This window comes from Lentinus tigrinus (genome assembly GCF_003813185.1).
Source record: "Lentinus tigrinus ALCF2SS1-7 unplaced genomic scaffold L226scaffold_1, whole genome shotgun sequence".
In the NCBI taxonomy this organism is placed as follows: Eukaryota; Fungi; Basidiomycota; class Agaricomycetes; order Polyporales; family Polyporaceae; genus Lentinus; species Lentinus tigrinus.
The window spans coordinates 1,249,464-1,261,286 of record NW_027137910.1 but is presented as its reverse complement, the minus strand read 5'-3'; the positions used below and the strand labels follow the sequence as shown (position 1 = coordinate 1,261,286).

The 11,823-nt window shown below is 53.4% G+C and overlaps 6 protein-coding genes across 6 annotated transcripts; 4 read left to right on the top strand and 2 right to left on the bottom strand.

Moving 5' to 3' along the window:
* Nucleotides 1–53: 53 nt before the first annotated feature.
* L226DRAFT_607227 (uncharacterized protein) lies at nt 54–1,120 on the top strand. The gene is made up of 5 exons (XM_067685769.1): nt 54–266; nt 317–429; nt 485–564; nt 616–707; nt 763–1,120. Exons 1-5 carry the CDS (start codon nt 140–142, stop codon nt 870–872), a joined length of 522 nt encoding a protein of 173 aa, XP_067542594.1. The 5' UTR covers nt 54–139; the 3' UTR covers nt 873–1,120.
* Nucleotides 1,121–1,148: 28 nt separating this feature from the next.
* L226DRAFT_607226 (exonuclease RNase T and DNA polymerase III) lies at nt 1,149–2,029 on the top strand. The gene is made up of 2 exons (XM_067685768.1): nt 1,149–1,423; nt 1,475–2,029. Exons 1-2 carry the CDS (start codon nt 1,157–1,159, stop codon nt 1,886–1,888), a joined length of 681 nt encoding a protein of 226 aa, XP_067542593.1. The 5' UTR covers nt 1,149–1,156; the 3' UTR covers nt 1,889–2,029.
* Nucleotides 2,030–2,353: 324 nt separating this feature from the next.
* L226DRAFT_528229 (uncharacterized protein) lies at nt 2,354–3,214 on the top strand. The gene is made up of 2 exons (XM_067679299.1): nt 2,354–2,762; nt 2,822–3,214. The coding sequence occupies exons 1-2, from the start codon at nt 2,548–2,550 to the stop codon at nt 3,015–3,017; spliced, it is 411 nt and encodes a 136-aa protein (XP_067542592.1). The 5' UTR covers nt 2,354–2,547; the 3' UTR covers nt 3,018–3,214.
* Nucleotides 2,915–5,776, bottom strand: L226DRAFT_607224 (glycoside hydrolase). The gene is made up of 20 exons (XM_067685767.1): nt 5,503–5,776; nt 5,421–5,444; nt 5,279–5,365; nt 5,158–5,223; nt 4,981–5,106; nt 4,915–4,923; nt 4,769–4,856; nt 4,541–4,718; nt 4,426–4,491; nt 4,330–4,376; nt 4,221–4,276; nt 4,147–4,166; nt 4,079–4,091; nt 3,961–4,027; nt 3,841–3,897; nt 3,731–3,788; nt 3,523–3,613; nt 3,432–3,447; nt 3,315–3,360; nt 2,915–3,215 (listed from the first exon to the last, which is right to left on the bottom strand). The coding sequence occupies exons 1-20, from the start codon at nt 5,656–5,658 to the stop codon at nt 3,179–3,181; spliced, it is 1,308 nt and encodes a 435-aa protein (XP_067542591.1). The 5' UTR covers nt 5,659–5,776; the 3' UTR covers nt 2,915–3,178.
* Nucleotides 5,777–6,245: 469 nt separating this feature from the next.
* On the top strand, nt 6,246–9,682 carry L226DRAFT_607223 (uncharacterized protein). The gene is made up of 13 exons (XM_067685766.1): nt 6,246–6,340; nt 6,393–6,465; nt 6,519–6,644; nt 6,700–6,803; nt 6,859–6,921; nt 6,976–7,210; nt 7,263–7,315; nt 7,374–7,769; nt 7,817–7,984; nt 8,043–8,603; nt 8,660–8,797; nt 8,845–8,904; nt 8,965–9,682. The coding sequence occupies exons 1-13, from the start codon at nt 6,293–6,295 to the stop codon at nt 9,211–9,213; spliced, it is 2,274 nt and encodes a 757-aa protein (XP_067542590.1). The 5' UTR covers nt 6,246–6,292; the 3' UTR covers nt 9,214–9,682.
* Nucleotides 9,444–11,705, bottom strand: L226DRAFT_607222 (uncharacterized protein). Its single transcript, XM_067685765.1, has 3 exons — nt 11,517–11,705; nt 11,392–11,463; nt 9,444–11,327 (listed from the first exon to the last, which is right to left on the bottom strand). The coding sequence occupies exons 1-3, from the start codon at nt 11,673–11,675 to the stop codon at nt 9,564–9,566; spliced, it is 1,995 nt and encodes a 664-aa protein (XP_067542589.1). The 5' UTR covers nt 11,676–11,705; the 3' UTR covers nt 9,444–9,563.
* Between the last annotated feature and the right edge of the window lie 118 nt (nt 11,706–11,823).

The following is an 11,823-nucleotide window of genomic DNA, read 5'->3' as shown; positions in this document are numbered from 1 at the left end:
CCGCTGGAGCCCCGGAAGGAAGGTCGTTCCCACGCCATTTCGCCTCCGTCATTACTCGGATAGGTGGGCTCGCGTTGCGTCCTCGCCCCTTCCTTTACTTACGACCACGACGACGATACCCTCCTCCTCCCTCGTCACAATGGCGCGATTTGGTCTCCTCCTTCTGCTTGCTGCTGCTCTCGGTGGCGTTGTTGCGACGCCAATTGAGGAGGAGCAGGTGCTCTTCCCAGGTGTTCCCGACAAGAGGTGGGACTGGAGCGACTGCGGTAAGTCTTGTTCATCGTTCAAAGGGATTCGTACTGACGGCGAAACGCAGGCACTGAATCGCACATCGTTCACGTGAAGAGCATCCAGGTTTCTCCTGACCCGCCTGAGCGCGGCCAGGACCTCACGATAACGGTCGAGGGCGTGGCTGATGCTTCAGTCGAGGTGCGTGCCATAGCACTCTAGAAGTATTCATCCCTCATGAGGACTGGCTCTCCAGGACGGCGCATACGCAGATGTCACTGTGAAGGCGGGTGTTATCAAGCTGTTGCAGAAGGAGTTTGATATCTGCGAGGAAGCGTGAGTGTCTCGCATGCGCTGTCTCATCATGTGTACTCAGCTTCCATACAGTCGCAACGCGAACACTACCATCCAGTGCCCCGTTGAGAAGGGGACGCACAAGGTGGTGCAGACCGTGACCCTCCCCAAGGAGATTCCGCCTGGTACGTTCCCAGTGATAAGGAACCTATGGCGATTATGCTCACATCCTTGTTCTAGCACAATTCAAGGTTAACATCCGCGGCTTCACTGAGGACGACGATGACTTGGTCTGCATGGACCTTATGATGGATTTCAGGATTCGCCGCGGTTCGTTCCTCCCTTGGTAGACGGTCCTCGTTGGTTCTCTCGCCTATCCCGTCATTGGTCCAGTGACTTCTCCCCCATCTTCTTGATTGTATATCAGCTGTAATGAGTCTGTCTATCCTGCTCTGCTATTGAATGGACGTGTTATGACCTTGTTTGAAAGTTTCGGTAGGGTTGATTTACGTTACTATCGTGTGAAGGTCAGTCACTTCCAGTCATCACGCCGGCTCCGTGTCCGGGCCGCTGCCGCCTATATGTACGTAGATCGGAGGGCCTCATGCGCTCAACAGTATTGTTGGCTATCCCCATGTCTCTCCTTCGTTCAGCAGCAGCAGCAGCAGGATTCGGCGGTAGCGCCAGGATGCGGTTGCGATATCTGCTCATACTCGACTTCGAGGCAACTTGCGACGACTCTGGAAGCATACCCCGGAACGAAATGGAGATCATAGAATTTCCTACACTGCTGTACGACATTGAGCAGGATCAAGTCAAGGCCGTCTTCCACCAATATGTCCACCCTATTTGCCATCCTACCTTGACCCAGTTTTGCACGGAGTTGACTGGGATCGAGCAGGTACGCCTTCATGTTTATTGATGCCGGTAGTAGTCATCCGAACCCTTTCAGAGTACAGTCAATGCTGCATACCCATTCCCTTCCGTTTGGGAACGTTATCAAGCGTTCCTCCAGGAACATGGAGTCATGCAGGAGCCAGGGTCCGTGGCGTACCTGACTTGTGGCGAGTGGGACCTCAAGACCATGCTCCCCATGCAGCTGCGTCTTAGTGGCACCCAGGTCGGACTCGACCCGTCCACTGGCACGCTCACAGCGCCGTATAACCGCTGGATCAACGTGAAAAAGTCGTACCAGCGGATGTACGGGCTGAAGAACGCGACGGGAATGGCAGGCATGCTGCGTAATGCGCACATGAAACTGGAGGGGCGCCATCATTCCGGCATCGATGACTGCAAGAACATCCTGCGCATCGTGCAGAAAATGCGGAAGGATGGCTGGAAGCCCTGGAATGACCTGCCTCGGTGAAAGTATCCGCTTTCTGAGCCTCACGGGAGGCGTTAGCGGCGATGTGCGTTACTATGTATTCTTAATATCGGTCACTTCGCCTGCAATCCCCGCTCATACCCGCCACTACTCGCTGTATCTCTCGGACATGTACGTACTCGTATCGAATTAACACGCGTCTCTCTGCGTCGCACATCCTCGCGTGCTCCCCATGACCGCTCAGAACCGAGCCGAAGACAATAAGGAGCCGCCCACTATCGCACGCCCGCGATTCCTGGGCTACTCCGGGATCAATCGTCTTTCCGCGCACACACAGATCTCGAGTCAACTAGCCTCTCTTCCCGTTTTCAGGAAGCTGAAACAACGCTCGCGGAGCTCGCCTCACCCGATCCTGCGTCCGATTGTGTACTTTTGGTCGCCTCGGATGCGGAACACAATAGGCGGTGGCTGCGTTTGCGGCGGCTCATTGTGTTCCCTTCTTGTCTTGCACGTCCCGGCAACCTGTCTCTATGTAGCTCGCAGGCCCTCTGTGACAAAGTGTCATAGGAGTACACGGTTGGTTCTGCCGGACGCGAACGGGTATATTTAGCGACTGCTCTGCGAGCCGCGGTCGCGATGTTCCCCCTCTTCCCCGCCTGCTTCGGAGGCGTTGACACGAAGCACCCTGCCCCGACGCGGCTATGCCGACCCCGACGACTCAGTCTGATGCGCTCTTCGACTTCGAGATTGAAAACGATATGAACGCAGACGTTGCCATCCGCATTTTAGGGGCAAATGGGACGCGCGCGGGCAGCATGGCGCTGCTTGCAGGCCAGACTACACCCCCTCTCGGGTTGGAGGCTGGCTCAATATACAAATATGCTGTGGAGAAAGGGTCACGGACGATCGAGTTGTCGTGAGCATTCAGATTGTTCTCTGATCCTTTGCAGTTTGTCTGAATCCAGCCGTTATGAGTGTGCGCATCTGGCGGAATGCGACGTGCCGCATTTCTGCCATCTTCGGCGTATCTCCCCAGCAATGCGGTTGCACGCGGTATATCCGGCACTCCGAAGGCGTGAATATCACGGCGGCGGAAAGTGCGCACAACAATACACAGATACACAACACCTCGGTGAGCCCGAGCCATGAACCAGATGGAGAATTCTGCTGAAATTTCTGCTAGGATCCATGTCGCGACCCCAGGTGGGCGGGCTACGGTTGAAGGAGTTCAGACGGAGGAGTCGGCCACGTCTCGTTGCATTCGTCATCGTTCGCTGTCGCATATGTGTACCATAGCCATGCTCTCGTCGCCTTGTACTTCTAGCGCATAGTCTATCCAGATCGCGCATCTTGGATCTTGGCCGCCCTCCTAGAACGTGTCGGTCAGCAAGAACGTTCGCAACCAACCGAGTCCCAGGGTTCGCGCTGACGCGACGGGGCGTAAGGGGCATATTAGACTTAGACTTACGTGAAGACGTCCCACACCTGAGTCTGGTTAGCGTAGAAAGTGTTTCCTGAAAGGACCCACAATGAGTCGATCTGCGAATCTTGTGAATCCGCGATGCGGATCGAGATGCAATCGTACCGTCGTTCGGGGAGGCCTGCATTAAGCAGGTGCGCGAGATAATTGACTCCGTGAGATATGTCATACATGGAAAAGGCTGGAAGTCACGTACTCCGTCGATGATCGCGTCAGCATACTTGATGAGGCGGTTTCCGCCGTCTTCGGTTAGACCCAATTGTCCCCATTGCCAAGGCATGATTCTGTTACGAAGGCAACGGTCCCGCCAGTGACTACGGGCACGATAGGGACAGCGGCACTTACCCGCTAGAGAAAAGCTGATTTAACAAAAGGGATCGTCAACGGATAATGGGATCACGTACGCATGTTTCGTGTCCAAAGCGTGTTGTACCCACTTAGGGTAAATATCCGTTTTGTTTCCTGCTTGACGTTCAACGACGAGATTGCTGGATTATAAGTCTTAGGCACGTACGGAGACCGCCGACACCAAACTCCTCGAGGATGACGGGTTTGCCTGCCTTGTCTGCCGCTAAAGAAGCGCATGAGGGACCAGGGTATAGCATATCGACGGGAGGCAAAGAAGGAGCCTTACCATTAATGTGGTCATCGATCCACTGAATGCCCCAATTCTCCACAGTCCAGTTGGATCCAGGAAAATCCTAAAGGGACTTCAGACGCGTCTAGCTGAGAGATGACTATGCGCGACTCACTAGCTCAGAATACCTAATCCGCAATGCTGCATTAGAGACTGACAGAAGGGGGGAGACGACGACCATACCAAGATTGTGGATAGAGGTGCTTTGTCCTGGATGTCAGCGCACCATTGTAAGGAAGGCTGGAGTGAGAACTCACGTAAGTGCCAAAGTCGATATTGGGAAGGAGTAAGTCGTGATCGAAGTCTTCGCCAGCTGTCAAAATAATGGTCAAGAAACCGTCAAGGACACAACTCCACAAGACGCACCTTCGCCGTTGTAGTTGTAGTCACTAACAAGGGAGTGATTGAACCAGCTGAAAGGGGTTAAGCAGAGTGCAAATACGACAAGCACCGGACACGTACTACTTCCTTGGATTCTTCCAGTAAAAATGGCCCTCTCCACCGGTGGTTATCAAATGGTTAGGATCCCTATGGTTGATTTGTGAGCAAATTATACCGTCTGGAAACATTCACTCACAAGCTACGGACATAATCCGACTGCTCCCGGTACCAGGTACGGAGCGTGTTAGAGCCGGGGACGCAGGAGGGCCCAGCAGGAAGCGTGTCGCTCAAGCATCGAGCCTCGTTCATCAACTCCCACGCAAAGATGGTTGGGGAGTCTTTATAACATGATACGATGGTCTTCACGTACGCCTCTGTTATGACATTAGCGAGTAGAGGGGACAACTATATAAATGGCCCTCACGGTAGGAAGAGATGATGTCCCGATTGGTGAAGAAGACGTCATGGCTTTGTCCGGCACCAAGCATCCATTGGATGTACAGATCTGAACCCTGCGCGATACTAGCAAGTGAGAATGCGGGAGGTCAGTGCGAATTCGCCAGTGCCTACCCCATAACCGACCCTGGGTATTGGAAGTGGGTTAGCGAGCAAGTTGAATGGGATGAGGACACACACGAACCAATTATTTGTGAAGGCAACGATAACCTTGATGTCGTATTTCTCGGCAGTGGCAATAACATTGTCCAGGCGTTGCAAACCCTGCGGCCCGTCATTGAGAATATACTGCGTCCCATTCCATACCTGCAGATAGTCAGCGTTGGTTGAACAGATAGGTATGACGTCGTGTATCACCTGGTAGTACGTGAGATTCGTCTGGAGAGCCCCCTCGAGTTCGGTTCCATTGATGGCATTCCAGCCCTGAAGCGTGCCGATTTCAGCGCGAGTTACGGACCAGCCTTGTGAAACTATATACCCATGTCCGCAGAACTTTGACTCCGGTTTGCTTCATCGAATTCAACGTGGCATCGATATCCGCTTGGCTGGTTAACAGCGGCAACCACTGCACCATTATGTGTGTAAGGACCATCAGGAAACATATAGTCGAGGACACAAACATAGGAGTTTGCTCCGACAAATGCCTGTACCAGGGTTCATTAGACAACGCAGCATACACGACGGAGACGGCCGGTCGCTCACGAAAGGCTTTCCATCGAGCTGGAAATCCCTGCCATTGGTCGTGACGAAACCTTTGGGAAAGTTGCTGTTCTTCTCCGTAGCTGTGGCTGCACCAGTGAGAGCAAATGGACTCCAAAGTGGCAGAAGGCAGGCAAGGAACAACAGTGCAGGTCGCATCGTGAACGGAGACGTCGGGATTGGCGCGCGGAAACATGACCCCTCCTCCGTTTATAAGCCGGCACGCAAGGTGCATTCCCCTCTGAATTTCTTCGGAGACAAAGCGCGCCATCGTACGAAGTAGCTGTCTCAAAATGTGACCGCCGGAAGGCCTACCATCGGAAGAACATCGGGGAACAGTCAGGTGTGAGGTCAGACCCACCTAGACCGGGGTGCGCGTGACAGCGTAATGCAAAGAGATTCTAAGAGCAAGGACGCATCGAAGTTCGAGTATTTCACAATGAAACTGATGCATGATGGACAGTCGACGGGAGCCTCCTTGTGCAGTTGAATGATGAGTGGAGCAAGGCCATGACGATCTGAGTCCGGTTGCCGCGTTGCGGCTAGTCGCGGTGAGAAAATGTCGTTTGTAAAGCCGAGAGACGTATTGGCTCCCATCTTTGTTGTGGTCCGCAAAATCAGTGAACTGGAGGAGGAAGACTGCAGAACGACGGATGACTTTGTAGGAATCTAAGCAGTGTCGAGTTGCCTAATCCGGACTACCACATTTTTGCGTTTACGTAGACGCTCGGATGACGCCGAGCCATCCTGAACCTCCTCCTCCTCCGAGTCTGAAAACTCGAGCCCAGCCAGGATGCCGAAAAGCACCAAGAAAAAGAAGGACAAGGCTGCAGACTTCACTGTGTGTGGATAACCTATCTGATACAGGACCTAAATGCTGATGCCGTCCTCAGAAAGCGAAACTCAAGCTTGGGAAAGGCAAGCAAACACCAAGCAATGCGGTTGATACCTCGTTTAAGGCTAGATGTGAGCCAACATGGCATGTGCTGCCGTTAAAAGCTACTGAACACCAGCCATAGCCATTGCTCTCCCTAGCCAGAGCATCGCAGTCGACAAAGACGCCGAAGCTCCCAGCACTAAACGAAAGCTTACCTTCGATGCCCTCATAGCTCATACGAAACACTACAATGCCAGCACCCGCAGAGGTACTCAGGACGGTCAACATCTTTTGACTGAATTCATACTCATGACTTTCCATAGATGCTATCCTCGGCCTCCGAGAACTACTCGAGGCGCATCACGAGCTCATAAGCGTGCACTTGACACAATTAGTGAACAGTTGCGTCCGTCTCATTGGTGATGAGGTACAGTGCAGTCCAATGCGTTGCAAAGAGATTTAGGTCCTGATTTCTCATGTAGGACAGCAGCGTACGTAAAGGCCTGTTGTCGTTCTTCGCATGGCTCTTCAGACAAGTTCCTCCGGTATGCTCTCACATATCACCGCACATGTTTCTTGCTCATGAGTAATCTCGTTAGGACGACCTTACCCCGCACTCACCAGTCTTGCTTCTCTTCACAACTTCCGCCCAGACGCACATATTCCCCGAGATCCGAATTGACGCTGTCCGTTTTCTCGACATCTACCTCGAATACATTCCCGATATCGTCACTGAGGGCTGGATGCAACCCGGTGGTGGTGCTCATGGAAGGAGAGTGCTTGAAGGATATCTAGGTATTCTGAGCGCCGGAACCACATTTGGGGAGGGCGGGGGTGAGTTTCTCTTGCCATGACAGAGGACATTGGCTGATGGTTTCGTCACCAGACACCGGTCCTGTTCAGGCGACTTCGACAGCCAGCGTCGTTTTGTCACCAGCGGTACATTCTTCCTACTGTCACGGCCTACTTCTCGGCTGACTGATGCATTTGTCTACAGTCGAAGCTTGTCGTACTGAAATCGCTGGCGTCCTTCTTGTCCCATGCGATTACATCAGCGTGGCACAATCAAGAGAGCGCGGAAGCTTCCAGCTCGACAGTGACGACTCCTGCGTGGTACTTTTCCTCCTCTTTCGCTTCATCGAATGCGTTCGATGCTTTCGACACGCTGCTCCATCCTGTCACTTCAGCGGAAGGAAGCCGCCAGCCAACACGGACATGGCATGACGACGTCTCTCCAGAAGAGGACGGATTTGTCGGGACTTTCCCTCTCGCGTCCTGGGCTCCATCTGCGGCATGGACCATCGCTGACTTGAATCATATCGACGTTGCGATTTCAACGCTCAACGGTGGTAGAGTAGATCAAGGTACCAGTACAGAAGTAGCATGCGCAGTGGTGAGTTTTGTCCGATCCAGATGAGACATCTTCTCACAAATTCGTAGCAACTTGCAAAAACTGTTCACTCCATACTGGTGTCCACCTTCTTGGACTGTGCGCCATCTGTGTTCTCGCCAAGTTCTGGTCCGCCGGATGTTGAGTTGCAAATGGTACTCGTCGTCTGTCGAATATGTCGCAGTCTATACGGAAGGATACTACAAGACTACGCAGAGGTACGTCATAGGAGGGAAATGCAGTTGGTCAACTGTTTCATCTGACTTCCTCTTCCAGACAAACACATCGCACCAGTCCGCAGAAGCAGACTTACAGAGCATACTCTCATACCTCTCTCCATACTTCCCCTTCACTGTTACCGGCCCTTCCACGATGAAACGCGACATTAGGACCGAGCAGGCATTCCAAGACCTTAACTTGATCTTCTGCGAGCTGTCCTCGTTCCTCCTGCTGGCATCTCAGCGGCACCCTCCCCCTCAACCGATGGCCAATGGCAAAGCTGTTCGGTTAGGCAAGTCAAAGAGCACTGGCGTCACACCTGGGTCTATGTCGGCTGTCCAGGCAAGGCAGATCGAGCGCATCAGCATGTACATCGCCCAGTTGCTACAGGGCCAAGCACCATCTGGGACGGTGCAGTCATCTATACCTCGCCCCGTCACGCCGCAGGCATACATCGCGCTCTTGCCGACAATATGGTCTCTCCTCAATAGTCAAATTCCGGAGCTCGCAGAAGCCTCCGAGTCGATGTTCGCCGTTGTGTTGGAGCATGCCACCAGGGCATCATCAACCTCTGTTGTGAAAAGACACACAGTTGACTTCATCGGTAGATTGATCCTGGTAGGTGCTCAAGTATGTTTCTCTTCTACCGTTCTAACGATGTTCTACACGACCAGTTGGACGGAGAAGCGGAATATACGGGCACGTTCAGAGCGGGTACAAGCGAAGACCAAGATACTAAACTGCAAGAGTGGATCCTGCAACTTCCGAAGGCACTTTGGGAATTGGGCGGCAACCATCCGGCTACGTCGGAGGTGAGTTCCATTGCTCTGGTACCGTCTTTATCTCATGCGTGCCATAGACCATCATACGACTTGTGCTTCGCCTCTGCCAGCGTCGATCACGACTCCTTCAGCCAACGGTAGGTTCCCTTACAATACACTTCGTCATTCGGACTGACTGGTAGCATTCGACTTCGTAGACCATCGCGGCTCTGCGCTCGCGCCTGGTTCCATATTTCTGCATCACACATCCGACGCGCGGAAGAATACCAGGACCGTACGCAAAACTAAGCCCACCATTACGGCGCTTGGTCCTCGATCTTGTTGCCACGATCAAATGCACAAGTCCTCGCCCAGGTGTAGATGACGGCCTGGAAGCGTCCGTGACCGAGGTTGTAGGATCCGCGACTGAGGCGGCGTATTGGTCTGCACTGTCAGATCGGTCTTAGGCCGTACGTGTGATTGGCTATGTATCCAGACACTGCTGATATACTCAGTCGGTAGCGATCTTTTGAGAATGTCATTGCACGTCCGATGCTGCTGGGACCAAAATTAGAAGTTGGAAACTTCATCGGCATCCATGTCCATCTCGTTGACTGCCCGGTCGATCTCCAGTGTGCGTGATACACGAAGCATCATACTTACTCCGGGCGAGGTGCTCCCCAATCCTGCATTATATCGCATCACTATATATCGCTCACGCAGTGGCCTCTTCTACTACATCCTAGATCTGAGAAGTAGCGGGGTAGTATACAGGTATAGCTACAAGGTATAGTTATGGGGATCCATGTGGAAGCTACTAGTTATCCTCGTCTTGAACAGACATCTCTTCCTCTTCTCCATCCTCGGAGTCTGACGGATCAGAAGCCTGAGTCGAGTGGAATATATCCAGCACTGTGGTGCGGTCGTAATGCGCATTGAGCTGTTCCTCCCGCAAAGCAGCAGTATTAAGCTCCCACTCCGAGATCTCCGCGTCGCTGTAGGGGTCACTGACGTCGCCATCGCTGTCGTCATCGTCATTCTCACCGGAGCCCTCCGATTCCGTCTCGTCGTTGAACGGATCCCAAGGGGTCTCATCTGACGAGGGGGAGCTCGGTTCCTCTTCCTCTTCTTGGTCCACCTCGTCCTCGTCCTCATCCTCATCACCCTCCTTGTCATCGCTGTCTTCATCGTCTTCGGAATCGTCCGGATCGGAAAAAGTGGCATCGTCATCGTCCTCTCCAGGCAAGCGGACGAAACATTCGATACCACTGTGGTGTCCACTGTCGGGTAGCACAGCCCATGACGTCTGGAGGAAGTGGGCGCGGGGGAAACGATAGAGGCGCGTCTCGTCCCCGGAGACGAGCGATGGGTGGCATATCAAGGGAATGTCAGGATGGATGACCCTCTTTAATCTCCGAATGCGGACAAGAGAAGGCAATCGGCCACTGGCCACTGCTGTGTCGCATTCTCCTTCGACTCGTGCACGGGTAGCATAGCACGTATGGCACCAGATATCGAGGTATCGAAGGGTGGGAGAGCGTATTTGGGAGAGGATGTAAGCAGATGTGGATATCGGCTTGTGAGCTGGGAAGACGAAGTGGTCGAGGACGGGGCATAGCTCTGGCAAGTTCTCCAGAGAGTTCACTACGCAAGGCTCCCAGCTGTAGTCGTAAGTTGTTAACCTCCTCGGTGGACAGATGTTGAGGTAAGTCAGGGATCGGCCGTGTCTCTTGAGCAACTCTTCGGGTAGTCCGGAACAACTGAGAGCGGTCATGCTCTTCAGGGTTGGCATGTACCAGCGAGAACAAATCAACGTGACCGTGGCCGAGTGATTGACGTGGAGCTGAAGCTCTGTCAGAGCTGGAAACCTGACCGGCTGTAATGCGGGGATAACGTCTTGCAAGGTACCAGCAACTGTCACAGGCCCAATCTTGAGCGAGCATAGAGAGTGGGCCGAAGACAGGAGCTTATGCAATTCCACGACCTGGGTCTCCGTCAACTTCAACGCGATATCCAATACGCGGAGCCACGAAGATAGATGATTCCGCAAGGTTTGCCCGTAGTCGTCCATATGATCGCGTACCAACCACGTCGGGTTGAAACCCTGCCACCCGTTCTCCACGTCGTCCGGATGGTTCACATCGGGGAAGTTGCGGTGTGGATGGAAAGATAAAGAGCGCAGAGCTACGCATTGTCGGAGGATGGTGAGAAGGTCTTCCCGGACGACGTCAGTGCACTGTGCCCAAACGACGCATGAATCCATCCGGAGGTGGTGGATGAGCCCACCGAAGTCACGTGTACCCGGGGAGGACAAAGTCCGTGCAAGGGCTGGGATTTGGCCCATTCTTCGGAGGACAACATCTTCGTACAAGAGCGCGGTCGCGGACCACGACCAAGCCTTGCAGACAAGAACGAGTCCTTTTCGGAAGCGGATCTCGTCCAACCACGGGTTCCAGGCGCGCACGATGGATGGGTCGTGCTCGTACAAAGGAGTTTCAGTCGCCTTGAAAATCCGCAGGAGAATTTCAGGTGGAAGCAACTCAATCCCTGCTGGAGCTGTTCTCGCGACAGGCTGCAGAAACTAGTAAGTGAGGGAGATGGTTAGGCCGAATGCCAAATGAGATACACGAGCTAGAGTTGCTTACCCCGCCTTCTCGCATGAGGGACTTGACAGCTTCGCTGAGAATCGCGTGCTCCTTCCGAAGACGCAGAAATTCCTGTAATTCTAACATGAGCTGTTATCACCTTTGTGTCTGTGCACTCCTCTCACCGGAGTCTGTGTCGCCAGTTCTCCCTCGAGACGGCTCACGTCTTCCTTGAGGCGGGCATTCTCGTTTCTAAGCGAATCGATCTCGCAAGCGATGTCCGCTATGGACCGCTCTGATAGTTCACCGAGTAGAACCAGACGCGCCACACCGTCGAGACCCATGAAGCAAGACGTTTGAGGGGGTAGTCATGGTCAAAGACAACTGAACTGATCTTTAAGCGCGGCGCCCCGTGTCTAGATCTCCAGACTAGATCCGATCGATTCACGAGTGGCGCACACTTACCCTGTTCAACTCTCAAGCACGCGTGCG